The 27813-nt window shown below is 35.8% G+C and overlaps 5 protein-coding genes across 9 annotated transcripts in view; 3 read left to right on the top strand and 2 right to left on the bottom strand.

Moving 5' to 3' along the window:
- Positions 1–4783, top strand: part of LOC119604080 — a 45689-nt gene extending 40906 nt beyond the window's left edge. The window contains exons 2-4 of one of the 2 annotated variants that reach the window (XM_037956512.1): positions 511–3499; positions 4087–4241; positions 4417–4783. In XM_037956512.1, the coding sequence (XP_037812440.1) occupies positions 511–3499; positions 4087–4241; positions 4417–4545 (3273 nt within the window). In that variant the 3' untranslated portion in view covers positions 4546–4783. The remainder of the gene's footprint in view (positions 1–510; positions 3500–4086; positions 4242–4416) is intronic. The other variant, XM_037956513.1, reaches the window with a different exon arrangement.
- Positions 4784–9240: 4457 nt separating this feature from the next.
- On the bottom strand, positions 9241–12497 carry LOC119604089 (cell surface glycoprotein 1-like). 2 transcript variants are annotated; one of them, XM_037956536.1, is made up of 2 exons: positions 11829–12497; positions 9241–11618 (listed from the first exon to the last, which is right to left on the bottom strand). In XM_037956536.1, exons 1-2 carry the CDS (start codon positions 12332–12334, stop codon positions 9443–9445), a joined length of 2682 nt encoding a protein of 893 aa, XP_037812464.1. In that variant the 5' UTR covers positions 12335–12497; the 3' UTR covers positions 9241–9442. The 2 variants fall into 2 exon arrangements, with proteins under 2 accessions (XP_037812464.1, XP_037812462.1); XM_037956534.1 differs by having other exon boundaries at positions 9241–11623; positions 11834–12497.
- A 467-nt stretch (positions 12498–12964) lies between these two features.
- LOC119604091 lies at positions 12965–14569 on the bottom strand. Of its 2 annotated transcripts, XM_037956539.1 has the most exons (3): positions 14460–14569; positions 14172–14401; positions 12965–14141 (listed from the first exon to the last, which is right to left on the bottom strand). In XM_037956539.1, the coding sequence occupies exons 1-3, from the start codon at positions 14505–14507 to the stop codon at positions 13058–13060; spliced, it is 1362 nt and encodes a 453-aa protein (XP_037812467.1). In that variant the 5' UTR covers positions 14508–14569; the 3' UTR covers positions 12965–13057. The 2 variants fall into 2 exon arrangements, with proteins under 2 accessions (XP_037812467.1, XP_037812466.1); XM_037956538.1 differs by having other exon boundaries at positions 12965–14401.
- A 2097-nt stretch (positions 14570–16666) lies between these two features.
- On the top strand, positions 16667–20972 carry LOC119604090. Its single transcript, XM_037956537.1, has 5 exons — positions 16667–17146; positions 19106–19415; positions 19471–20135; positions 20198–20546; positions 20605–20972. The coding sequence occupies exons 1-5, from the start codon at positions 16946–16948 to the stop codon at positions 20910–20912; spliced, it is 1833 nt and encodes a 610-aa protein (XP_037812465.1). The 5' UTR covers positions 16667–16945; the 3' UTR covers positions 20913–20972.
- Positions 20973–22110: 1138 nt separating this feature from the next.
- On the top strand, positions 22111–27488 carry LOC119604093. 2 transcript variants are annotated; one of them, XM_037956545.1, is made up of 7 exons: positions 22111–22511; positions 22583–23391; positions 23927–24674; positions 24732–25722; positions 25785–25928; positions 25991–26186; positions 26252–27488. In XM_037956545.1, exons 2-7 carry the CDS (start codon positions 22633–22635, stop codon positions 26870–26872), a joined length of 3459 nt encoding a protein of 1152 aa, XP_037812473.1. In that variant the 5' UTR covers positions 22111–22511; positions 22583–22632; the 3' UTR covers positions 26873–27488. The 2 variants fall into 2 exon arrangements, with proteins under 2 accessions (XP_037812473.1, XP_037812472.1); XM_037956544.1 differs by having other exon boundaries at positions 22111–23391.
- Positions 27489–27813: the final 325 nt, after the last annotated feature.

Genomic DNA, 27813 nt, shown 5'->3' with positions numbered 1-27813 from the left:
TCTATAGTTCTATATCTAGTCCTAGTCTAGTCTATAGTCTAGTCTATAGTCTAAGTCTATAGTTAGTCTATAGTATAGTCTATAGTCTAGTCTATAGTCTAGTCTATATAGTCAGTCGTATAGTCTAGTCATCTCTAGTTACAAATAAGCCAGTTATAGTCTAGGTCTATAGTCTAGTCTATATTCTAGTCTAGAGTCTAGTCTGATAGTCAGTCTAGTCTATAGTCTACTATTGGAGTCTAGTCTATAGTCTAGTATATAGTCTAGTCGTAGTCTAGTCTATAGTCAGTCTATAGTCTAGTCTATAGTCTAGTCTATAGTCTAGTCTAAATCTAGTTTATAATCTAGTCTATAGTCTAGTCTATATAGTTTAACTATAGACAATAAAAAAGGACTTATAACCAAAAACATAAAGAAAATCATAAACCAATTTTTTATGTATTTACAACCATCATCTTTTCATGAAATAATTATCTAAATAAAATCAAAATTTTCTCCATTTCATTTCAGATTTCTCGACATCGAAAATGTAGGTTTATTACTCTGACACTACTCGTTTCGCTACTCTGCTTACCTCACACTGCGCTTAGTTTGGCACCCGCACCAGTAGATTATTTAGTGCCACCACCACTGCCACAAGGCAATGCAGCTTCACATGTAAAACAATCACGAACACAAAATATACTGCCCGCAGAAAGTAGAACAATACCAAAGTTTATTAATGCACAGTTGCCAGCGAAACCCAAGGATAAACATCCTGGTTTAATGACAAGAGTTGCCAGATGGTTTGGTTTTGCCAATCAAAATTCAGCAGCAACGGATCAACAGTTGGCTGCCGGAACAAATAAACAACAATTTTATTATTATCAAAAACCTCAGCAGCAACAACAATATGGTTCGGGTGATAAGGAGCCGTGTAATTTATGTAATAAATATCCCTGGGTACCCATGATGGCAAATAGTATACATTATCCGGCCACGGGCAACCAATGGGATGCTGCTAAACAAACTCAACAGCTGCAATATCAGGGGAATAATAATCCCACACACAATCTTTATAATGCTAATGGTGGTCAACAGCCTCAGAATTTGCAGAATTCATATGGTGCAATAGCCGGCCAAAATGCACCTCATATACAACATGCTGCCTCGAGTGTCAAACAAAGAGCTGTCAAATTTAATTTCCCTCTTCCCTATGTACCTCAAAACAACAATAAAGCCCCAGATGCTCCCAATAACATACAATATTCTTCTGGACCTTTCCTTCCCATACCTATACCTCCCTTTTTAAGTAATTCCGCCTTACCACCTTTGTATAATGCCCAAAACTTCCTACCGGTCGTTACTCCCGCTCCCAACACTATACAACAATTACCCTCCACGGAACCGGCCCATTTTGCCGAAAATATAGCAGAACATTCAGAAATACATATCGACACTGCAATACCTACTCAAATACCTCCCACAATTCCAGATAAAGATGCCAGTTTTGAGATAGTTAAAAGCCATCAATTGGTGGATTATATATCTTCAGTGGAGTACCCTGCTTCCTATGTTCCTTCTCATGCTTATGATGTCAGTACCCAGGCAGCACCTCAATCTTTAAATAACCAGCAAACGGATAACAAAATAAATACAGGACTTTATCAACATTCTACTTTTAGTCCAAATTTAGATCAACATGTGCCAGCCTCCCAAATTTTAACGGATCCTAGTAGCTTTATACAAGGTCAACAACAACAGTCTAACCAACAATCTGAACAAACCACATTCATTAATCAGCAGCCTCAATATTTAGAACAAGTACAACAACAACAGTCTAACCAACAATCTGAACAAAGTACATTCATTAATCAGCAGCCTCAATATTTGGAACAAGTACAGCATTATGAATATGACAATTTTGTGGCCGCCTCACATCAAAATTCCTCGGTAATTCACCAGCAACAACAGCAGCATGAGCAACAACAACAACATCAGCATGAGCAACAGCAACATAATACACATTTAGACGCTTGGACCTTGGAATCGAATGATTATATATTTTCAACCTCATCCCCAGAAGCATTCTCTACCACTGAAGAAACTTCCACCTTTACTACCGAATGGGAAAGCACCACAGAACAACAAACACAAGACAATGAAGTAGAGTTCATAGCTTCTATACAAACCAATGCCCAGCAGTCAACAAAACTGTGGCCCCAAAAACCCAAACAAAGAGAAACTCCCAAACGTTTATTGGACTCTCCCATACAACATATTAATGGAAATTTGGGGGTACCAAGGCCATTTACCAGAGATCCTTCTGATTTGACATTTAGACTGGGACCCACAAATCATAAATTGCACGAGACCAGCAAAACTACCACCTCACAACAATACTGGAAACCCCAAACTCCAGTAACAGAAACTCCAATTTCCACCTCCACCTTCAGTTCCATAGATGCCAGTGGTCAATATGCCGGCATGGCACCACCCTCACTACCCTCCACCTATAACAGTGATCAAATGTTATTGCCCTATTTAACCACCAAAAACAGACCAAGACCATTCGAAACTACCAAGGTTAATATGGTAACAAAAACACCTTCCACGGCTGCTTACTCTACCTGGAGTCAAGCTCAAAATATAGAGCTACACACACCTCAGGAATCAATGCTAGTGAACTCTCATGTAAAACCAGCCCCTACCACCACTACAACTACTGCTAAGCCACGTACCACAAAATATCTAACCAAAATTTTGGCTTCCAATCTTAGGGAACTTTTGCAGCGTGAACATGAACCCACTAATGCCATGTTGAAAGTGGGACCAAATGCTTTAGATATCGATATTAATAAACTACAAAAGAATATAGATGATTGGACAGAACAAGAATATACCTCTTTGTCACATAAACCTAGTACACCCACCATACGTGGACGATCCAAACATATACCCTCCGAATATTTACCCCCCACCACGTCGGCAGTAAAGGCGGGTCGCCAATCTAAGACCACAAAAGGTTTCACAGACAATTCAGAACTACCTAGTTCCATTAATAATTTAGAACCTTTATACGAAAGAGAAAGTACAAAACGTTTTCAATACACCCAAATAACCGATAATCATTTAAGAGATTTCTATAACAATTTTGAGGCTCTGAAATCGAGAACAACACCAGTTGCAACCACTACCACAACTATGGCTCCTACTACAACTACTACTAAAGCAACAACAACAACTACCACCACAACAGAGAAACCTTTATATTTAAGACCTATACAAATGTTAGAACCTGAAGAACTTTGGAAAAAGGCCAAAGTTTCGATATCACCTAAAACACAGGAAAAAGTCTATGTGGTAACACCTCAGCCTAGATTTTTCCCTCAACGTTTTTATTCGCCAACAGTGGCGCCAACCACTACTACAACAACAACAACCACTGAAAGATCATTTATAAGTTTAGGCAGTGGTTTTAAATCGCCAAGATTTTTAGTGAGACCAACACCAGGAAATGGTAAGTATTAAGGAATAACCTTAAAACTACTAAAATGTCTATCAACTTGTATAATGTAAATTAATGGAAAAAGAGGATCATTTGAGAACGAAGAACTGAAATTACCAGATACTTCAATACTTTTGATTATAAATTACTTACGTTTCGTTTTACTACCGACTTTGCAATAATCGGTTTATAATTGGTTATCGTTTACCTATAAGGTCCACTTTAGACAACAACTTGAATAACTTACTTAAGAAATCGGTTCATGATTGACTTTAATTGCAAATATTTCAGTTAAAGAATATTCGGTTTGAAGGATCAGAAGAAGCTTTATTTACTGAAGGGGCTTCAGTTGCATAAACATCTTCAAAACATAGCTCGGTGTACTACCGAACGTTTTATAATAATAAATTTCTTAAGAAATCGGTTCATATTAACTCATAACTCCAATATAAGGTCAATCTTCCGGAAATTGGAAGATTTTAACTGACTCCATACGCCTCATCATGATCCTCTTTATAAAAACATTATTCCTGCACTATCCTTTTTCCCTTTTAATCACAACCCCCCATTTCTTTTATTTCTCCCTCTTACCTTTACAGCTCATAAACTTTCAAAAATTTCAGATACCCAATCGAAAGAAAATTCCAAGGAAAATCTAAGTAATTCATATTTTACGCCTGAGTGGTTTGGTTTAAAGGGGCTATCAGCGTATGTACCATCACAACCGGTGGAAATTATAGATGGAAATTCTAAAGTAAATCACATTAAAGCAAAATTATCATAATATCCCTAAAGGAACTTATTAATCGAAATTTTTAAATTTCTCTCAACACCTAAACATAAACACATTTTTCATACACACATGCACCTCATTCACCCACCTACCATAAATTAAACATACACGCACACACACACACATATATTTCTAGGTCTTAAACATTGTAACACCGCCTAGTAATTTGGAAACTACTACGCGCCATAGTATAATGGATCTAACCAAAGATCGTCATGCCTCCGCCAACAAGAGAAAATCAACAATGGCTCCATCGCCTAGATAAAAAATAAAGTCCTTGATAATTACTTTTTACCCTTTTTTCATATCCATTGTATTATAAATCATCTTGTAAGAAATTTACATATTTTCACTTTTAAAAAACTATTTTCAATATTTAATTTTCAAACGGATTTAAGTATCATTAGCCAATATAAATAAATACTTATTGTATGTATGTATTTATTATGCAAAAAAGAGAAAATGTTAAATCTTTTATTTAAGATTTAAACATTTTATTTTCTGTTCTAAGCTTTAATAAATTTTTTATTAAAAATTCTGTTTTATAAAATGAATTATTAAAGAAAATTAAAGATACGATTTTAGTATCTGCTAATAAAAAGAATTAAATGTATAATTTAATAGTCATCATATTTAGTATTTATAATATAATTAATTGTAATTATAAGTAAAAATGTAAATAAAAATTTAAACAAAATATAATATATAAATATAAAAACGAAAACAATAATTAACGTATAATTCAAGTGGCTCTTTAAATAGGGAGGGAACATTTTCTCTCATTTGTATATATATACAGGTTCTACTTTGAACCTAATCTATTAAGAAAATAGTTACCGAAAACCGAGAACATAGTTTCTGCTTTGATTTAGAACATCATTAGCATTAATCTTTGAAAGTGGTTAAGTTGCAGGAGTATTACGCAGAGGAACTTTAGTATTATTAAGTGTACGGAGTTTTGATGGTATGAGCTTTCGTTGCTGAAAGTTCAGGTAATTTTAAATTCGGTTACTGCAAATCAATTTTCGAGAGTTTTGTTGGTAAAAGCTTTAATATGATGTTTTAAGCTGCAGTTACTGTGACTTCTTTTACAGCAGCTTAAACTAGAAACTAAAGAGCTTTGATTGCTTAAGTTGGAAAGTCTATTTAGTTTGAACTTTGGTTGCTGAAGCTCCTTTGCCAGAAACGTATACTACTAAACTTCTTTAGCTTGAAGCTCAAGTTTACGGAGTTTTGGTGCTAAAAACTTTGGTTTCTAAACCTTTAATTTGCTGGAGCTCGGTGTTTATGTAAGTTACCGAGGATTATGTTACAGGAGCTGAAACTAGAAAGCTTTGGTTGCTAAAACCGGAAAGTTCAGGTGGTTTAAACTTCGGCTGCTGTAGCTCAAGTTTTTCTGAAGTTTTGGTGGTAAGAACTTTTTGTTTCCTAAAACTTTAATTGCGCTTTGTGTTCAAAGCTGCAGTTGCTGAGGCTTCTGTTTTAGGAGCTGAAATTAGATTAAGTGTACGGAGTTTTGATGGTATGAGCTTTCGTTGCTGAATATTCAGGTAATTTTAAATTCGGTTACTGCAAATCAAGTTTCGAGAGTTTTGTTGGTAAAAGCTTTAATATGATGTTTTAAGCTGCAGTTACTGTGACTTCTTTTACCGCAGCTTCAACTAGACACTAAAGAGCTTCGATTGCTTAAGTTGGAAAGTCCATTTAGTTTGAACTTTGGTTGCTGAAGCTCCTTTGCCAGAAACGTATACTACTAAACTTCTTTAGCTTGAAGCTCAAGTTTACGGAGTTTTGGTGCTAAAAACTTTGGTTTCTAAAACTTTAATTTGCTGGAGCTCGGTGTTTATGTAAGTTACCGAGGATTCTGTTACAGGAGCTGAAACTAGAAAGCTTTGGTTGCTAAAACCGGAAAGTTCAGGTGGTTTAAGCTTCAGCTGCTGTAGCTCAAGTTTTTCTGAAGTTTTGGTGGTAAGAACTTTTTGTTTCCTAAAACTTTAATTGCGCTTTGTGTTCAAAGCTGCAGTTGCTGAGGCTTCTGTTTTAGGAGCTGAAATTAGATTAAGTGTACGGAGTTTTGATGGTATGAGCTTTCGTTGCTGAATATTCAGGTAATTTTAAATTCGGTTACTGCAAATCAAGTTTCGAGAGTTTTGTTGGTAAAAGCTTTAATATGATGTTTTAAGCTGCAGTTACTGTGACTTCTTTTACCGCAGCTTCAACTAGACACTAAAGAGCTTCGATTGCTTAAGTTGGAAAGTCCATTTAGTTTGAACTTTGGTTGCTGAAGCTCCTTTGCCAGAAACGTATACTACTAAACTTCTTTAGCTTGAAGCTCAAGTTTACGGAGTTTTGGTGCTAAAAACTTTGGTTTCTAAAACTTTAATTTGCTGGAGCTCGGTGTTTATGTAAGTTACCGAGGATTCTGTTACAGGAGCTGAAACTAGAAAGCTTTGGTTGCTAAAACCGGAAAGTTCAGGTGGTTTAAGCTTCAGCTGCTGTAGCTCAAGTTTTTCTGAAGTTTTGGTGGTAAGAACTTTTTGTTTCCTAAAACTTTAATTGCGCTTTGTGTTCAAAGCTGCAGTTGCTGAAGCTTCTGTTTCAGAAGCTGAAATTAGAAACTAGAGAGCTTTGGTTGCAAAAGCTGGAAAGTTCAGGTAGTTTGAACATCGGTTGCTGATGTTCAAGTTTATTGGTAGTAAGAGATTTTGTTTTCTAAATCTTTGATTTTGATTGCTAGAGCTCGGTGTTCAAAGTTGCAGTTACTAAGAATTCTGTTACAGGAGCTGAAACTAGAAAGCTTTGGTTGCTAAAGCAAGAAAGTTCAGGTGGTTAAAACATCGGCTGCTGCAGCTCAAGTTATTCTGGAGTTTTGGTGGTAAGATCTTTTGTTTCCTAAAACATTGATTTTTATTGCTAGAGCTCGGTGATCAAAGCTGAAGTTAGCTGAAACTAAAGTGCTTTGGTTGCAAAAGCTTGAAAATTCTAGTAGTCTCTCTACAGCCTCTGCTACAGGTGCTTAAACTTGAAACTTAAACCATCGATTTCGAAGTAATGCACGCTTTTATATCGAATATTACCCAGCTTGCTCTTTAAAGGCGCTTTATTAAGTTTATGGAGTTTTGGTGCTAAAAGCTTCAGTTGCTAAAGATTGAAAGTTTAGATAGGTTTCTAAAACTTTGTTTTTGATTGCTGAAGCACGGGAATTAATTCTGCAGCTACTAAGATTTCTGTTACAGGAGCTTAAACTAGAAACTGCAGGCTTTGATTGCAAAAACTGGAATGTTCTGATAGTTCATGGGCTGAAGCTTAAGTTCATGGAGTTTTGGTGATATGAGCCTTAGTTTGGTTTTGATTGCTGGAGCAAGACTCTGTTATAGGACCTAAAACTGGAAACTAGTTTCTAGCGTACTCTTTGAAAGCGCTTAAGTTGCATGATTATTTGGTACAGAGCTTCAACATAAATTTCACTTGAAAAGTGTTGCTAGCTGGTATTTCGGAAACTTAAGTTTATGGAGTTTTGGTGGTAAAAGCTTAGTTGTTAAAGATGGAAAGTTTAATTAGGTTTCGAAAAAGTTGATTGATGGAGCTCGGAGTTTAGAGCAGTAGTTACTGAGGCCTCTGTTACAGGAGCTGAAACTATAAACAAGAGAGCTTTGGTTACTTAAGCTGGTAAGTTCAGGTAGTTTGAACTTCCTAAAGCTAAAGTTTGTGGAGTTTTTGTAGTAAGTGCTTTGATTTTGATTGCTGGAGCTCAACGTTTAGAGCTACTGTCACTGAAGCCTCTGTTACACAAGCTAAAACTAGAAACTAGTTGTATGTAATACACGCCAAGTGTACTTTTTAAGTAGCAGAAGTATTAGGCACAGGAGCTTCAGCTGGAATTCCACTTGGAAACTGTTAGTTGTTAAAGATGGAAAGTTTAATTAGGTTTCGAAAAAGTTGATTGATGGAGCTCGCAGTTTAGAGCAGCAGTTACTGAGGCTTCTGTTACAGGAGCTGAAACTATAAACATGAGAGCTTTGGTTACTTAAGCTGGTAAGTTCAGGTAGTTTGAACTTCCTGAAGCTAAAGTTTGTGGAGTTTTTGTAGTAAGTGCTTTGATTTTGATTGCTGGAACTCAACGTTTAGAGCTACTGTCACTGAAGCCTCTGTTACACAAGCTAAAACTAGAAACTAGTTGTATGTAATACACGCCAAGTGTACTTTTTAAGTAGCAGAAGTATTAGGCACAGGAGCTTCAGCTGGAATTCCACTTGGAAACTGTCGGTAGCTGGAACTTTGGAAGCCCAAGTTTACGCATTTTTGGTGGTAACAGTTTTTTTACTGAAGCTGGGTGTTTAGAGCATCAGTTATTGGAGCTTTTGTTACAGAAGCTTCCGTTGTGAATGCTTTAGTTGCCGGATGCCTAAATGGAAACTTTTAAAGCAAATAGAAGCGACAGTGGAACTCTACTAAGTTATACAAAAATTCTCACTTTCCTTAAAATTTCACTGAACTTTAAAATGCATCATCTTGAACTTGTTGAAAACGAGAAAAAAAAAACAATTAATTTTTTAATAAAAATCGGTGTATATGTTGGAAATAAAAAAAGAAATATTTTAACAATTTTAATTAATTTTAAACGAACAACATCAGATGGTATTTAAGCACTCTACTCCAAACGTATGTAGCTAACAAGGTCGCTTATCTTGTCATAAAATAATTAAAACAAATCTTTTTTTCACATATACTTATTGTATCAATGAATGGAAAGGAAATTAAAAAATCAACGTAACCAATAATGGAATCATTTCAAGATTACCTCATTCTTATCGCATACAATAAAGTTAAAAATGAAAACGTTTTAACCTAAAATCTTAAGTTGAAAAAAGTAAATGTACGTCATATTTGCTTAAATTTTTATAAAATTTCTAGAACAACAATAATAAAAACACATAAATAATGATTGATTTTTCGCTTGTTATGATAAATACTATAGTATAAGTAATATATTTTATTAAGTCAGTATAAATACTTTTTACAATAAATTATTATTTTTTTTATTTTTACAAAATAATAAAGATTATCATGTGCTTGGCATTAACCGAATTTTATTCAAAATCCTTTAACGTTAATACAAATTCGTTCGTTTAATATTAATAAAGTTTTCATTTTGTTTAAATTTACAATCTACTAAATCTAGAGTTATTTGGGCGTCCCAAACAAGTTATGATGCCTTCACGACCACATCTATCTGTGAAGGTATTGTAAACTTGTTTTTCGGCACACTGTTTGATTTCTACAACAAAGTTTTCAGTTATTTTATTCCATTTACACTTGTAATATTTGGAGCAATCGTTGGCATGAGCGTATGTTCCCTCAGATAAGCATACGAATTCATCGGTTTTGGCGACTTGTGGGGCAACTTTTTCTGGTGCTTGTGGTGGTTCGGTTACTGGAGGTTTAGTAGTTTCGCCTTCAGGAGCTTTTGTGGGTTCTGTAGCGGGAGCTTCTGTTTCAGGGGCTTTGGTTGGTTCGGTTTCAGGAGCTTTGGTTGTTTCAGTTTCGGGAGCTTCTGTTTCAGGGGCTTTAGTTGGTTCAGTAGCGGGAGCTTCTGTTTCAGGGGCTTTGGTTGGTTCTGTAGGTGTGGCTTCAGTTTCAGTTGGCTCAGTTTCAGGAGCTTTGGTTGGTTCAGTAGCAGGTGCTTCAGTTTCAGGAGCTTTAGTTGGTTCAGTAGCGGGAGCTTCTGTTTCAGGGGCTTTGGTTGGTTCTGTAGGTGTGGCTTCAGTTTCAGTTGGCTCAGTTTCAGGAGCTTTGGTTGGTTCAGTAGCAGGTGCTTCAGTTTCAGGAGCTTTAGTTGGTTCAGTAGCGGGAGCTTCTGTTTCAGGGGCTTTGGTTGGTTCTGTAGGTGTGGCTTCAGTTTCAGTTGGCTCAGTTTCAGGGGCTTTGGTTGGTTCAGTAGCAGGTGCTTCGGTAGTAACGGGAGCTTCAGTAGTTACAGGAGCTTCTGTTGTTACTGGAGCCTCGGTTGTTACTGGAGCTTCAGTTGTTACAGGAGCTTCAGTTGTGACTGGTGCTTCGGTTGTTACTGGAGCTTCAGTTGTTACAGGTGCTTCAGTTGTTACAGGTGCTTCAGTTGTTACTGGAGCTTCAGTTGTTACAGGAGCTTCGGTTGTTACAGGAGCATCGGTTGTTACAGGAGCTTCGGTTGTTACTGGAGCATTGGTTGTTACAGGAGCATCGGTTGTTACAGGAGCTTCAGTTGTTACAGGTGCTTCAGTTGTTACTGGTGCTTCAGTTGTTACTGGTGCTTCAGTTGTTACTGGAACTTCGGTTGTTACAGGTGCTTCAGTTGTTACAGGAGCATCAGTTGTTACAGGAGCATCAGTTGTTACAGGAGCATCAGTTGTTACTGGAGCATCAGTTGTTACTGGAGCATCGGTTGTTACTGGAGCATCAGTTGTTACTGGAGCATCAGTTGTTACAGGAGCATCAGTTGTTACTGGAGCCATAGTTGGTTCATCATTGCAGTCATAGTTGGCGGTACAATATCCACCTATGGGATAGAAGTTTTGACCTTCAGGACAGTGACGTCTAAAAGCTTTCAATTCACCATCGATTTCACAACAATAGTTAAATTCGTTGCAGCTACCATCTTGAGGGAAAAAGCCGGTAGTGGGACAAATAAAATCGTGAACAGGTATATCTGTTGTTTCGGTTTCACCACTTTCAGTAGTTTCAGTTGAGGGAGCTTCAGTTGCAGGTACTTCGGTAGCAGGTGTTTCGGTGGCGGGTGTTTCGGTAGCAGGAGTTTCAGTTGAAGGAGCTTCGGTAGCTGGAGCTTCAGTTGCAGGAGCTTCGGTTGCAGGTGTTTCAGTTGAAGGAGTTTCGGTAGCAGGTGTTTCAGTTGAAGGAATTTCAGTTGAAGGAGCTTCAGTTGAAGGAGCTTCAGTAGCAGGGGCTTCAGTAGCAGGGGCTTCAGTAGATGGGGCTTCAGTAGAGGGAGCTTCAGTAGCAGGAGCTTCAGTAGCAGGAGCTTCAGTAGAGGGAGCTTCAGTAGATGGGGCTTCGGTAGCGGGAGCTTCGGTAGCTGGAGCTTCAGTAGATGGGGCTTCAGTAGCAGGAGCTTCAGTAGCGGGAGCTTCGGTAGCAGGAGCTTCAGTAGCGGGAGCTTCGGTAGCAGGAGCTTCAGTAGCGGGAGCTTCAGTAGCAGGAGCTTCAGTAGCGGGAGCTTCGGTAGCAGGAGCTTCAGTAGCAGGAGCTTCGGTAGCAGGAGCCTCAGTAGCAGGAGCTTCGGTAGCAGGAGCTTCAGTAGCGGGAGCTTCGGTAGCAGGAGCTTCAGTAGCTGGAGCTTCGGTAGCTGGAGCCTCTGTAGCAGGAGCTTCAGTAGCGGGAGCCTCTGTAGCAGGAGCTTCAGTAGCGGGAGCCTCAGTAGCTGGAGCCTCAGTAGCGGGAGCCTCAGTAGAAGGAGCTTCAGTAGCTGGAGCCTCAGTAGCAGGAGCCTCAGTAGCGGGAGCTTCAGTAGCAGGAGCTTCAGTAGCTGGAGCTTCAGTAGCAGGAGCTTCAGTTGCTGGTTTCTCAGTTGGTTCAGTAGGAATAGTTGGATTTTCCACTTCACCTGGTGCTAGTGTAGTTTCTGTAGGAATTGTGGGGTTCTCAACTTCTCCTGGTGCTTGTGTAGCTTCGGTTGGAATTGTGGGGTTTTCAACTTCACCTGGTGCTGGTGTTGCTTCGGTAGGAATTGTAGGTTCTTCTACATCTCCAACTGTGGGCTCGGTGGGTATTGTAGGATCTTCTACATCTGGAGCGTTAGTTACTTCACTTTCATCATTTATTTCACTCAAAGTTGCTTTAGGAACACAATATCCTTTAAGGGAACTAAACACCTCACCCTTTTGACAAGTCAAATATTTTAAAGTTAAACCACCATATTTATTAGCGTAACAACCATAAAAAACGGGGCTATTATCTTTAATGGCAAAAAAACCGGGAAGTTTGCATGGATTATCTTCGATAATATCGGCACCGATACCAACCGCGAACAATAACACGCACAAAAATATTAAATTTTTCATGATGTTTTTTGTTTTTCTTTTTTGTCTATAACCGTTAAACGGTGAATTAATAACACAGTAGTTAAAATTTAATTGGCGAATTTTTTCTTTATTTATATAACCCGGTATGCCCAATAACCGTTATGAGTCAAAAATCTAAACAAACTAAGTTGTAGAAAATTTCTATCAATACTTTTATACCAACGCTAAAAAAAATATATCGCCAAGTTAATATTTGACAATCGGGTAAACAACACATTTCCACCAAACTCTTCGCCTTCGTCTGTAATCACAAGCACAAAAATTGTGGTAATTAACTGATAAACAAGACGTTCAAGAACAAAAACTAGAAATAATATCAGTCTTATCATTATCCGTATGGAAGCATTGTTGTAATGCATGCTAATCATTAAAGACATTTATTAAACGGCTGGTCGTATATATGTACATACATATGTGTTTTTCGACATATTTCTTTCTAATTGTTTTTCGGACAAGAAGTTCTCGGAAGTACCTAAACAAAATAAATTATAATAAAGTATTTTAATTGTTAACTTCCTGTTATTTTGCGAAATCGCACGAGTTTCTTTTTGAAAAATATATATTCTATACTTTGACACTTCAAGAGAAAAAAGAAAGTGGTTTATAATCTAGATTTAAGAACTTTTTTTTTATTAATAATAAATATTTATTAAAAACAAATTGAACACACCATAAGTTGAATATTTTAAACAAATTTTAAATTTAATCATCGTCATCATCATCATTATCGCTAACACTAGCGTTAAGGTTGGCTAAACTGTTGATACAGGTACCAGTTTCTGCATTAAATGTTGCTCCAAAACCACATTGCATGGGTATAGCCTTCAATTTACCCTTCTTGGTAATACAGGCATAATAAATATTCTCAGCAATTTCGGAGGCATAATTACCTTCCTGGACACACACAATACTAGCGGCTTGTAACTTGGCCTTTTCTTTGTTGATTTTCTCTTCCTCTTTCGCTTTCTTTTTTGCTTCTTTTTCCAATTCTTTTTGTAATTTTTCTTCAGCTTTCAGGCGTTCTTTTTCTTGTTTCAGTTGCAGTTTATCCTGTTCCTTTAATAGCTTCAATTCGGCCTTAACAATGTCAATATCTCTGATTTGATTCCAACCAAAGAGCGGCACATCTTGGGTGGGTAAATTATTAAAGTCTACAAAACATTTGCCCAATTCTGGATAGAAAATTTCATGGGAAGCGCAATCAATATGAAAAATACGAAAACCAGCACCTATGAGACGAGGTTCACATAGATAATATGAAGAATTGCTGGTGGGATCAGCTACTCCACCTTTAACTAGACACTGAATGGGCAGAGAACAAGAGGAAATATCACGACTACAACGATTAAGTTCAATATTGAAGGCTTGTTTTTCGGGACATGATTTTGTAAGCAAATGAAAGCTGCCATCAAGAGATCCTTCTAAAGAACAATCGTTATATTGTTGGCAATTTAGCTCATTAGCCTGTATACCGGGAGTGGAACAAACTGGAGGAGCTGCTGGAGTAGTAGTTTCTGGTTCGTCAGTAGTTTGTTCTGCATTAGATTCACTAGTGGTTTCTGTAGTTTCTTCTTCAATGTCTGACTTGGTAGTTTCACTGTTCGGCAATGTGGAGTCATTGTTAGAGGAAGTGTTTTCCTCTGTTTGTTGTGTAGTTTCGGTTATTATCACTTCTGGCGTTTGGGTAGAACAACCAACTGTAACTTGATTACCATTAGCCGCAGTACAATCACAAACACATTCTATTCGATTTGTTGTTGTAGTTGTTTCAATAATTGATTCTGTACTAGACGAGTCATTGTTGGGAGACTGTGTATTCTGAACATCTTCAGCATTATTTGCAGATTCTGTAACAGATTCAGTAGGATTTTCCAAATCATTTGCGGTCTCAGTTACTAGTAAAACTTCATCTTCGGCATTTCCACTTCCCTCAATTGAATTTAGATTTTCCACAATTACTGCATCTCCATTAAGCTCCTGATTCTGGCCAGATACGCTTGTTAAAGGGTCCAAAGTAGTTTCACCTAGGGAGACATTTACTAGGACCTAACAACATTATTAATTAAAACCATTTTGTTTTACAACTGCTAACTGCTAAACTCACCATCAATAATAGAAATACACTTAATTTGTTAATTTTCTTCGACCACATTTTCAATGATTCTAGTTCGAATTTCGTTATAATACTTAGGATCTCCTTGCTAGCTCTGTAACTTTTTATAGGCTGCAAAATTTGCCCACTAATAATAAAATAAACTTATTTTTATTCACACTTCGTCATCTTAATGATCGTCATTTATCTTGGATAAATAAATCCACTGAAATGTGTGTCAACACTTTTTTTCTTTGCTTTCCATAAACAACAACTGTAAGATCGCTTGCTACTTATTAATTACTACTTGAGAAAAAAAAAACTTTTATCTCGAATAGATTTACTATATCAAAACAAAAACATTATTTGAATGTGTTAATGTGGGTGGGTAGTTGGGAAGGGGACCATGTTTATGATGTTATTTACAGCAATATCCGGTAAAAGTATTCGTAAACATTGTAGGTACACATTTATAGGGATTCGAAAAGGTTAGATGTTAGATTCCTTTGCATTCTATGTAAACATTTCATAGAATATGCGGTACGAAAGATATTCTATACAAACATATATGTGTTACTAGCAACTGTATCCAACTTTTGTTAGTGATCCGTTATATTGAACTCTATTCGAACAGACGATCACTTGTAGTACTCGTACATCAAAGAAACTCCATTCTCAACTCAGTCATGTCAAATAACCATGAACATTTGTCCGTCTGAGTAGCAAATAATCGTTCGATTGGAACATCGTTGCAACATTCGAGAAACTAGTTTCTAGTGATGAAATAACCAAACGTTAGCGAACTTAAATTCTACAGAAATTAGACACGATATTATAGCTCGAATAAGGTCCAGTTAAGCTTCATAAAATGAGTTTAATTGAAGTCAACTGTGGCCAAATACGAGACGTCCTGTGTTGCAAATTATCATGTAATACATGTATGTTAACGGAGCTACAGATTGACCGGGAACGTAGCTGAAACATCTGCGACAGTGCTTTCTTCAAAATTAAAATAAACGAACTGTAACGAACTTAATTTGAGGTAAATTTGCAACGAGATTAAAACTCGATTGAACTGAAGAAAGTTATTGAGCCGAAACTTCCCAGAAATTATTCCATTTCATGTGCAAGTAGTCTCAACCTATTGAACTTGAATTTTGATATAATTTACGTTAAAAATTTGGTTAACACCAGATGTAGATCTAATTAAAATTTTGCAATCTAAATGAATTTTCATTAGTTGCCCATAAACGTTAACCCTCTAATATACTGTGTCCATACTTTCGAGACGAAGATTCATCAAACAGATTGTCCGGTAACATCAGTGAAACATTCGTGAAATATTTCTTATCATGTACAAGTAAATTCTACAACATTGTGTGGTCAAATTCAAGACAACTTCTGATTGTTGGAAATATCGGAAAAGCATTCGAACTCATCATTTCCTAGATGATAGCTAGCAACCGAAGAAAGTCCAACTTTTTTCTGCCGACTAGATTTAGGATAATTTAACGCGAGATAATTAAATCGAAGACCTGAGTTCTTATTTGATATTAAGGAAATCCGGTTATTGGTGAGAATCTATATAATCTTTCAAGTGGGGCCTGAACCACTCTATCAGATTTACACACAAAGCATTGATAGAGGGATTAGAAATTGTTGGTGGGGTTTTCCTATCTCGCAAATTAATCCGACAAGGATCAGCAAACGATAGAGACACCCTATGGTATGGTGCTAAAGTTCGGAGGACAGACACATTAAGGTTTAAAATGATTTGTTAAGGAAATTTTGCTGCTGATTAAAGCCGTTTGAATATTTGAAAAAAATATAACCATATAATTAATAAACAAATCATTTGCTTAAAGCAAACTATCACATACACTATCCCTCGATAATCAATGAAGCGTAACGGTCTGCTCTCAATAAGCTTTAACTCACTTTCCTAAAAAAAAGAACTCTCTTATAGTACTCACAATAGTTTAACGCTAAATATACTCACCCCCAAATAATAATTTGAGTTAAAATTAGTTAATAAAAACACTCGTTAAAAAATACTACTCAAAATTCTTAACGTACGAATGCATTCGATTTAGTAATCTCGAGATATTATCATCAGATAACTGTTATCAGCGCCACAATAAATTATACTGTTGTTTCCCTACATTCACACGAAAGACAGACAGACATTCAGTCAGTCAGTCAATGTATTCGTACGTACATAATATGAAAATCTGATATTTTGCGATTCTATGACTCTCAGTAGTACTTGTTTTTAACTCTATCTAAGCATAACGAGCGGATATATAACATTTTTTAAAAATACTTAAAAATAAAAAAAAAACAGTGAAAATAGTTTAATTGTATTTAACAATTTTAAACTAGAAAAAAAACGGTTGCGTAGTACACGCCGTTTTAATTTACGACTACGGCGAAAGGGAGTGGCGGCACTCAATAAACAAAAAAAAAAAAAAACATTTAAAACTACATGATATTTAACTATGGATTCACCCACATCATATACACACAACAATCTAAATAGAAATCCTCTAGAAGCCGCCACTTTACTGTCCCCAACACCGGGTCCAAGTGTAGTACGGCGTCCAGTAGCTGCTGCTGTAGCCACGGCTGGAGTTCAAAGGAGACGTGTGATAAAGAAGCATATTCAACAGAAGTATATGTTATGTGGTTTCGCAATACATGTACATATTGGTGGTTACATACATATAGAATTCCACTTGTGTTTTATAATATAGTTCATTTTTTTTTATATAGATTAAAAAGATAAACCTCCTCTGGGAGTAAATAGTTAAACAGGGTTGTTGCTTATAGGCCACGGGGCGAGAGAGTTGTGGAAACAACAAGAGGAATTTGTATTTATCTTGTTGATGTCTTGATGTTGTTGATATTGTTTCGAATTTTGAAATTGTGATAAAGAAGTGTTGGTTGGTGTTTTAGTTGATAAAAAGAAAATTTCATGTAGATCTTCATCATTTCTAATAATAGGCCTAATTTATATGTAAAGTTATTATACAAGATAATAAGAAAGATTTTGGTTACCAATAGTTAGCAAAATATTATGTTTAGAAAATAATATTTGAATTTTAAAATGCTTATTATAGCCACGCTATGGACAGCAATACGAATAAGTTTGAAACGGATTTTTATCAAGTTAAACCCAAATTGAGCTATATACTTCAAAGAACCTCAATGCAAGGATAATTTTAAGAATTAAGCAATTCCGGATATACTAGTCTATAGTCTCGACTATTTTATAGTATCCACTATAGACTGTTACATAGTCCTGACTGTAGACTTTTCTATAGTCTTAACTATTCTGTAGTCTCGACAATTATATAGTATCCACTATAGGCTGTTATATAATCCTGAGTATAGACTATTCTATATCCACTATAGGCCGTTATATAATCCTGACTATAGACTGTTCTATAGTCTGGACTATAGACTGTTCTATAGTCTGGACTAGAGACTGTTCTATAGTCTGGACTATAGACTGTTCTATAGTCTGGACTATAGACTGTTCTATAGTCTGGACTATAGACTGTTCTATAGTCTGGACTATAGACTGTTCTATAGTCTGGACTATAGATTGTTCTATAGTCTGGACTATAGACTATTCTATAGTCTGGACTATAGACTGTTCTATAGTCTGGACTATAGACTGTTCTATAGTCTGGACTATAGACTGTTCTATAGTCTGGACTATAGACTGTTCTATAGTCTGGACTATAGACTGTTCTATAGTCTGGACTATAGACTGTTCTATAGTCTGGACTATAGACTGTTCTATAGTCTGGGCTATAGACTATTCTATAGTCTGGACTATAGACTGTTCTATAGTCTGGACTATAGACTGTTCTATAGTCTGGACTATAGACTGTTCTATAGTCTGGACTATAGACTGTTCTATAGTCTGGGCTATAGACTGTTCTATAGTCTCGACTATAGACTGTTCTATAGTCTCAACTATACATTGTTCCATAGTCTCGACTATACGCTGTTCTATAGACTATTCTACAGACTATTCCCGACTATAGACTGATCTATAATCTCGACTATAGACTGATTTGTAGTCTCGACTATAGACCGTTCTATAGTTTCAACTATTGACTGTTCTATAGTCTCGACTATAACTATTCTATAGTCTAGTCTATAGACTGTTATATATTCTTGACTATAGACTGTTCTATAGACTATTCTACAGACTATAACTATTCTATAGTCTCGTTTACAGACTGTTCTATAGTCTCGACTATGACTGTTTTATAGTCTCGACTATATACTGTTCTATAGTCGCGACTGTAGACTGTTATATAGTCTTGACTATAGACTACTCTGTAGTCTCGACTATAGACTGTTCTGTAGTCTCGACTATAGACTGAACTATAGCCTCGACTGTAGACTGTTCTATAGTCGAGACTAAAGACTCTTATATAGTGTCCACCATAGACTTTTATATTGTCTCGACTATTAATTAAAAATTTATCTATATTCTATGCTTAGTAAGAATCAAATATAGGTAATTCCAAACTTATACTTAGTCCTACAAATAAAAATAAATTTCTGAACCTTGTTTGCTATTCTAGAACAATGTATCAAAAGTTTCCCCAGTTTTTCTTTAATAAATTTCCCATTTTCAGGCATTTCTCGCCACTCCCGCCTATTTATATGGTAATGTGGTCGAATCAGATAAAGACTTAGTATTGCGCATCTGGCCGGCTATAGTATATCAAGCTACAGGTCAATTATGCCGAAGTATACTCGAACATTTGGATACCGAATATCATGGTAGAACAAGAGAAACAGTTAAATATCGTCGAGTCTTTTTGCTGGCCACCTTAATTATCTGCTGTTCCCTAATGGTAAGCGGTATATTCTTTTCCTCAGCCTGGGTAAAAGTTTCCACGACCACTCAAGCTATAGCCATAGTATTTTATGGAGTCTTTGCAGGTTAGTAAGGAATTAATACAAATAAAATTATATAGTATTCAAACTATTTCAATAGGTATTGGTGCAAGTTTATTTGTTTGGAAAACACATGTCATCCTAGAAGCAGTACGTCCGCGAGAAGATAAATTCGTACGCAAAACCATATTTTTATGTGGCGAAGCCTTCTGTCAATTATTTCTATCGTTTGCCTTTACCAATTTACGCACTCTTTATGGCACAGCCCAGTCTATAGTCTTAATGTCTGCTTTATTAGTGAATCTCATACCGATAAGTTTAATTATAACACGCCACCGTGAGGGTGCCATAACTCAGCGTATATCTGTGATAAAGGCAGAGACCGCATTTACCCCACTGCATCATCAATTGGGTCGATATTCGAATGTTTTCAACGATCAAATAGATGGCATTGAATTGCGTACTTGGAAAAATCCCATTATGGAACATCATCCCAATGTGGCGGCTTTAGCTTTGGCAGATAGTGGCCACTATATGTTGCCTACGGATCAGATGGATGTGACATTCATAAATCCAAATGGTGTAGAAATTATGGAAATTATTCCCGAAGAGGATGAAAATGTTTCTGTCCTACGTTCCAGTTCGGCTACTATAGAGAATTATGGACGTAACAGTGTAAGTGCTTCGCAAACTATGCAAAAATCCATTTCGAATGGATTACAAATGAGTCGTGAAGGTGTAGTGGATTCGGGTTATAGTAATTTGGTAGGTCACTACAGATTTAACAACAAAAAAAAAACAAAAATTTATAAAAACATCTTTTTTAGGATAAATTTCAACAATTTTCTCGCAATGTCACCACCAATTTATGGGGTAATCTTTTGGATAAAATTGCTCATCCTTTGCAAGCTGCTTTGGTGGTGCCTCAACTATATTCTACCACTTTTTTCCTATCGGCTGATATTTTTTCATATGTCATGTGTTTGACTGTTTTACCGGGTTTGGCCGTCAGTCATCATGCTATTAAAAATGCTGAAATCCCATTTTTATTCTCTTTATTGGCCTTTCCTTGGATGTGTTTTTCACTGATGACTCCGCGCTTTGGCAATAGTTTGTATAAGCATAAATTTAAGTGGCACACTCTGGGCTGTATCTCGAAAGGATTTGCTTTGATATGTAAGTAAGACTTTACTGGAAATTATTATATTAATATTAAATATTTTTCCTTTTTTAGTCATTAGCTTTTCAACCTCCAAACTTTTACTAAGTGTCTCAGCTGCCCTCTTAGGCTTTGGCCAATCGGTAACCCTTTTCCTTCACGACTGGGTCTTTCAGATGAGTATGACGCGATCTCAGTGGTCGGCCATTCGTTATCCCGTACACTTTACCAATGGCTTGCTGATACTTGTTTGGGGAACACTGGCTCATTGGGTAGTGGTGAATTTTTCTTTTCAAGCCAGTGTGGGTCTAGCGGCGGCCCTATATGCTAGCAGTATTATTTTATGGAATTTAATATATTTATGTTTTAATTGTAAAAAATAAAGAATTTATTTTAAGTCGATAAAAAAAAAATAAAATTTAAAACGAACAGGTTGAACAAATTAAAATGATATAAAAATACAAAATTTTGTTATTTATAAAAATATAAATTTTATTGTAAAACTGTTACTAAAGAGATGAATTTAAAAGTCATTGCTAGAGAAAGTTAAATTACTAAAAATAAAAAACCGTTTTTCCTAAAATTTATTATAAATTTTTATTAATATCTACTTTATTACATTTAACCCACAGTGCAGTTCACTAGAATAATCTAAAAAACTAAATTATTTCTATTATGAGTCACTCTGTGTATAATAGAAATACTACCTGACGACAGGTGGCGTGTCAGACTCATTATTATTTTTCATGCAGAGCTGCAAAAAAGTGTACTAAAATCAAGTGCCCAAAAAAAAAATAATAGCAATAAACAAAAACTGGGTTTTCAAATAATAATGAATTTTAAAATAAGTTATTAATTTCGAAAAATATTACAAGATTGATTTCTTAATTTAGATACTTTATAAAAAATTTGTCTAAAGGCTTACGACTATTACATGATATTTCCTATCATTCGATTTATACATTGACCCAGCTCATCAAATGTTGACCCCATTGCAAACAATTTGAGAGATGATATCTGGGAATGAGCTAAGCTTTAATTTTCGATGGGAACATCACTAGGTTATTTTTTCGACATACAAACAGTGCCACCCTAGTATACATATAATAAAGTCTTATAAAAGTTACCTCTTCCAAGTAGGTACATATATACTATTTTTTGAACGTCACCTTCTTTTTTTGAAAAGAAACTGTACATCTTCGAAATTATATAATTAAATAAATCAAAAAATTCCAAAATGTCATTACCCTTTCTTAACTACTACTTTTTCCAACCAAGTATGCACTGAATACCTACAAGCTGATGTAAAAGCCGATGCAAAGTGACATGCGGCGGCGGCTTGTTATAAAATATACAGCCGGCGGCTAAATCTATGCTGAGGATTTGTTTATAATTCAGAAAAATATGTTTATATTGCTTTGTTAAATGAAAAAAGTATTTCTATATAAGTGTTTTCTCGAGAAGATTGTCATTATTACAGTTATTAACATAAACATTTTTCTCTAACAAATTTTTTACGCGGCGGCGCTGCTTTCCATAATTTGGCCGGCAACCAAGTGCCGCCGTTAGTAGCCGAGTCGGTTTGTATCTCTGCCATCAAGAAAAAAAACGAAATTGCAAGCGTGCGGCTTTTTTCTTTACGTGAAATCTTTCATTGCAAAACTCTGGCCAACCTAATTTTCACGAAAAAAATTAAAAAAAAAGAAAATTTTCTATTCTGCACACCGAAAAAACATCAACAAAAGTGTAAAAATTTCATAAATATTGTTATAAAAACTTCAACAACGCAGAAACCGTGAAGAGAAAAAAAATACAGAAGAGCTGTCAGACATTTTGCCAACAACAAGAAAAAGTGAGTGAAGCAGAAAAAACAATTACAAAGGGACGCTACCCGGATTATTATAGCCGGACAAGCAGAGGTAGTAAGTGGTAAAAGTACAGCGCAGACAATTTAATAAAAAACAAAAACGAAACAAGTGCAAGTAAAAAGTTCCTTAAATCTAATATTTAGAAGAAAAAGTGCTAAAAACGCTTTTTTAAAAACCCCCTCTAGAAGTCGATGGCTAAACAGGCTTCGGAAGCCATTACCCTAAAATTATATTGATGATGTACATTGAACACACGAATCTAGAAGATAATCTACATCAAATATTAACGAATCGTGTGCCCACATCGAGTAGTCCCAGTGCCAGTGAGGCCACGGCAGCATTACTGGCGCGTGTAAGGGAGGCGCACAATAGCGCATCATCTACACTACAGCAAACGTCGTCGTCGACGTCATCATCAGCAACACTTAACGCTCTGCAACACCACAATAACAGCAGTACTCCCAACAATTATAAAACTGCTAGCAAGGATTGGATAAGACGTCCCGAACCCAAACTTTTGCCTTTGGAACATTTCAATTCTGAGGATATTACACAAGAATTGCGAAAAGTTCCAGCTGTTAACAATAATAATTCAACTTCTGCAGCTTATAATAAACAACAAGTGCCAACCGAACAGCAAAAGCAACTAGGCAAAGACTTGCAAGACGGCGTAGGAGAAGCAGAAGAAGAGGAAGAAGAGCAATACGAATTACTACAAGTAATTGACTCAGATCAACAAACAGCTCAAGCGGAAACTTCAACTATACCTTTAAAAGTTGAGGAGAACGTGCAACAGCAGCAACAAGAAGTAATAGACGAAAATTTTGCTTCCACCAGTCATTTTGTAATTGATTTAAAAGACGGCCATAAAATTGCCTCCAAAGTCGCTACACCTTATCAACCACAACAGATACAGGTGGACGAAGACGAAGAGTTTGAATACGTTGTTACACGTGTTCCCAAAAGGAAATTTCAACAAACTGCTAAAAGACAGGTAAAGAATTAGATAGTAAATATTGCAAATACAAATTTCAAAACATGAGTTTTTAGAAAAAGTTTTAATTAAGAAAAAATATGCTTATTATTCAGGAAACTACCATAACTAAGTAGTATCACTATTGTTTTATTTCTGCCTTAATAAGTCAAATACACAATGAAAAACTATTAAAAAGTTCATTAAATGTTTCTTAAACTCCCGATTTTCGGGGTATATTGACAAAGTTCTATTGAATAATTCAATTTTTCATCAAAAATTCCTATCTTCAATAAAATTCTGATTTTCCACAAAAATTAAATTGAAAAGTTTTTTTTTTGCAAAACCTGGAAATCAGCTAGATATTTAAACATATTTCTGAAAAATTTGACAATTTTTTTTTTAAACTTTGATAACATATCTAATTATTAATTTATAAACAAAATTTTCCCATAAAACTTAAAATTTGTGTTTTTTAGTAAAATGTCTAATAATTGCAACAAACTCAAGTTTTGCATAATCAATTTACTACATTTATAAACGTCTACCATTTCAGACAATTCTAAATAATCCGATATTGAGTCGGAAATTACGCAGACCAGTACCAGAAGCAATTCCCATTGATATCCAATTAATTGTCAGCAATTACAACGGTCATTCAGCCACACTACCACCGCCACCACCACCTTTACTAGCACCACACCCTCAACTACGAAGATCAATTCCCAATCTAAGAAAATATAGCAGCGACTCGCAAGAATATTTCAATTCATATAGAGAATTAAACGGTTACTCTAGTGCCGCCGCAGCTGCAGCAGTCTATATCGAAGACGAAGACAACCATTGTGATTATTATTCGGATTCGGAAACTGTTGAAGCAGCATCAACTGGTCGTCCATCGTACGCCTATAATAACGATTTCTACAGCAGACAAGAAGCCCAAATGGGTCTCGACATAATAAATAAATTGAAACATTTATTTAATTGGAATCCGTCGACAAATCACTACAGTACTGTCCATCAGGAGGGTAAGCGAAAGAGGAGATCGGACGATTGGTGTGCTGGTGAGTCAAGCGGACCCCAGCAGATAAAGTATCGTAAGGTGGAGAATCGTTTTCCCAAATATATTGCTGCACGCTCCGAAGAGGATGATGTAAATGAGTTTTTGCCACCTCTAACGCATCATAATCAGCAGCAACAGCAAAAAGCCCACAAATACGATAAACAATATTTATTGAGTAATTCAGCACAAAACTCCAGAACTTTATTGGAGATGTCCAATCGCCGTTCGTCTTCTGCTATAGGTTCGCAAGATATTTGAGAGATATTTCTTTGTAGTATATTAATTTATTTCATTACAGACAAACCAACCCTAAGGAAATCTATGTTTTCAGCTCCCCATATTACCCAACAATTAATCAAGAACACAACCTATGCCGATGTTGAATTTTCCGATGACGACGAACCAATTTTAGTAAAAGGTTTCGATATTAAACCCTCTACATTGGCTTCAGTCAAGCGAGTGCCCGAAGTCTTTAACATTCCGATTATACGCACCGATGAGCGTCGCAAGTCTACGCAACAGAAACCACCACCACCTCTGATTGAACCCAGCACTGGCAGCATTTTACAATCATCTCTTAATCCCGAAGTGGAACCACGACGTAAGCCGACTTATGCCGAAACTTTACGTCAAAGTGCGGGAACTGGTCACGTATTGGGTGGCCGCAGTAGTATTTCCTCATCAGTTGCCTCGACTTCTGAATCGTCACGCATATTGAATGGTTTAATCAGTCTACGCACAAATAATTATTCAACACAAAATCGGTCTTCAATACTCAACCAGGAAAAGCAAAGAGAGGATTGTGAAAAATATCAACAGTTACTAGAACAAGTGGTACCGGGTCTGTACAGTTCTAGCGGAGGTGAGAATAAACTTTCCTCCTCATCCTCCTTGAAGTCGGCGGCACAACGTCGAAGATCGGGTCTACTCTTAGGCACTGCAGTAACATCCTCTGCTCGTAGCTCCCCTGCTGCCAATAGACGTTCTATGGGTTTGAGTCAATCGATTTTTAAACGTCCTCCCTTATCGTCTACCATCAATTTGGATGATGATGAGGATGATGAAGTCACCATAACAGGCATTTCACATCTAAAAACTTCACGCCCCTCGAAAGGAAAACAGTCAATGCCCACTACCGTCATTGTGGATGATGATGAAATATCTGATATTCTAGATTTGGGCAATGAAGAACGTCATGTATTGTCGGCCTGCGCTAAGATACAGAAAGAGCAGAATTCGATTATTAATTTATGCGAAGAAAAAGTTGAGAAACCCAAGAAAGATGCTTTGTAAGTTTATTTAAGGTAAAAACTGAAAATGTGTTTAATGTTTGAATCAATTTTTTGAATAGACCCTATGTGGAGCCTGTTAATTCATTGCAAGAACGTTTCAATGCTTCTCCCTTTATCAAGGGCAACTGGATGGAAAATTGGCAGTCGAAATGGTCTCAACTTAAAAAGACTAGAAATGATGAAGTCAAGGAAGCGGTTAAAATGTTAGTAGTTGTTTTTAAATGTTATTTATAGATTTAGATTTACTTTGATTTTTTATCTTTAGTAATGAAAAACTAACAGCTGAACGTCGTGCGGCTGAGGCTGAAATACAAGAACGTTTGCGCAAATTCCAAATTGTCGATCCTGAACTATTGGTGGTCGATGATTTTGATGATGCCATTGAAGAACCCGAATTTGTAGAATTCACACAAGAGCACAGGACTCGCATTAATGCAGCTATATGTGGTCCCTTAGATCAGGTAATTTTAATTTAAAATCTTAATTTAAAGAACAAAATGAATAATTTTTGCAAATATTTCTTTAGGTTCTAGTTTCCAAGTTCAACTTGAACATCACTAGACGCGACATACACACCTTGTGCGGTCACAATTGGCTTAACGATGAAGTCATCAATTTCTACATGAATCTACTAACCGAGCGTGGCGAAAAGAAACACGACTCTCATGGTCTGCCCACAGTCTATGCCATGAACACCTTTTTCGTGCCTCGTTTATTGCAGGCCGGTCATGCTGGCGTTAAGCGCTGGACGCGTAAAGTCGATATCTTTGCCAAGGACATTATGCCAGTGCCCGTACATGTTGGCGGCGTCCATTGGTGTATGGCTATAATACACTTGAAGAATCGTACCATCAAATACTACGATTCCATGGGTACTCCGAATCCCAGTGTACTCAAGGCACTGGAACAATACCTCAAAGATGAATCGATGGATAAACGCAAACAACCCTTCGATACCAGTAACTTTGTAATCGAATCGGTTCAGGGTGTGCCGCGCCAAATGAATGGCAGTGATTGTGGTGTGTTCAGTTGCATGTTTGCCGAGTATATAACACGTAATCGAGAGATAACATTCTCTCAACAGAACATGGAATATTTCCGACAAAAAATGATTCTGGAAATCGTTATGGGTGAATTGTTGCAGTAGTCAGTCAATATGAAAAGGCAAGAAGTTGTCCGCAAGATTTATCATGGCTTTTAATTTAATAAATTTATTTTCTAAGCATTTTATGCAAAATTTCTTATAATTTAAAAATACTTTTTTTTTATACATACAAAATATTTAAATGTTTAGTTTGACTTTCTACTTTTGCAAGAAAGTTAAACAAAATTGTGGATTTATCATTTTCATTATAAATTTTCTTTTTTTTTTTCTTATTCTTTGTTATTTATTTACTTTGCCAAAAGTTTAGTTTTTTTATAAAAACAAAAAATGTAATAACAAAAGAAAATAAATAATTCATTTATCTCTTTATCATCTAACTGTAAAAGGCAATCATTATAATTATTAATAACTATTACTATTATTACTTTTCTATCTATTTTTTATTTTCTTTTTCCTTTCCTTAATTGCAAATATTTTAAGTTTCTGCTACATTTTGTTTGTTTTATAAGCCAGTTAAAGCAGAGGAACTTTAAATGTAAACTATTTAAAATACAACAAACACACACTCGTAATTTATTTCTTAACATAAATAAAACAACAAATATTTCTATATCTAAATAAATAATATAAAATTAATAATAATAAAAAACAAGAAAAATATATCTAAAAAAAAAAAACAAACAAAGAAAGAGTTCATGAATTGTATTTAAAACAGCTAAGAAATATTTCTTTTAACTTTTTTTATTTCCTAGATTTTTAGTTCATCTCTCTCTCTCTCATACCCCATATAAATGGCTAAAAAATGAAAATATTTTAATTATGCAAAAGAAAACTTCTACTTTCGTTTAGTTTAACATTTACTATTTAATAATTTTGCAAAAGTTAAAGAAATATGTATTTGGTATGAAGAAAAATTCTTGTAAAATTTATAAATCATTTATAAATTAAATTGAAAAGAAAAGAAAAACAATATAAATATATGC

This window comes from Lucilia sericata, unplaced genomic scaffold (assembly GCF_015586225.1).
Source record: "Lucilia sericata isolate MDLA Ls3-8-SP2 unplaced genomic scaffold, ASM1558622v1 Contig000360F_arrow, whole genome shotgun sequence".
Lineage (NCBI taxonomy): Eukaryota > Metazoa > Arthropoda > Insecta > Diptera > Calliphoridae > Lucilia > Lucilia sericata.
The sequence above is the reverse complement of the archived record's forward strand: the minus strand, read 5'-3'. Positions and strand labels throughout refer to the sequence as shown.

What these genes read in the sequence shown, in the direction of transcription:
- LOC119604089 (XM_037956536.1), bottom strand. Translation starts at nt 12,334, where the DNA reads ATGAAAAATTTAATATTTTTGTGCGTGTTATTGTTCGCGGTTGGTATC. An exon ending in GAACCAACTGAGAAACCAGC is followed by an intron (nt 11,619 to 11,828) that starts AACTGAAGCTCC and finishes AGAGGCTCCAGC; the next exon opens with TACCGAAGCTCCAGCTACTG.
- LOC119604091 (XM_037956538.1), bottom strand. Translation starts at nt 14,507, where the DNA reads ATGTGGTCGAAGAAAATTAACAAATTAAGTGTATTTCTATTATTGATG. An exon ending in GTGTATTTCTATTATTGATG is followed by an intron (nt 14,402 to 14,459) that starts GTGAGTTTAGCA and finishes TAATGTTGTTAG; the next exon opens with GTCCTAGTAAATGTCTCCCT.
- LOC119604090 (XM_037956537.1), top strand. Translation starts at nt 16,946, where the DNA reads ATGGATTCACCCACATCATATACACACAACAATCTAAATAGAAATCCT. An exon ending in TATGTGGTTTCGCAATACAT is followed by an intron (nt 17,147 to 19,105) that starts GTACATATTGGT and finishes TCCCATTTTCAG; the next exon opens with GCATTTCTCGCCACTCCCGC. An exon ending in ATTTTATGGAGTCTTTGCAG is followed by an intron (nt 19,416 to 19,470) that starts GTTAGTAAGGAA and finishes CTATTTCAATAG; the next exon opens with GTATTGGTGCAAGTTTATTT.
- LOC119604093 (XM_037956545.1), top strand. Translation starts at nt 22,633, where the DNA reads ATGATGTACATTGAACACACGAATCTAGAAGATAATCTACATCAAATA. An exon ending in GTCAAGGAAGCGGTTAAAAT is followed by an intron (nt 25,929 to 25,990) that starts GTTAGTAGTTGT and finishes TTTTATCTTTAG; the next exon opens with TAATGAAAAACTAACAGCTG. An exon ending in TATGTGGTCCCTTAGATCAG is followed by an intron (nt 26,187 to 26,251) that starts GTAATTTTAATT and finishes ATATTTCTTTAG; the next exon opens with GTTCTAGTTTCCAAGTTCAA.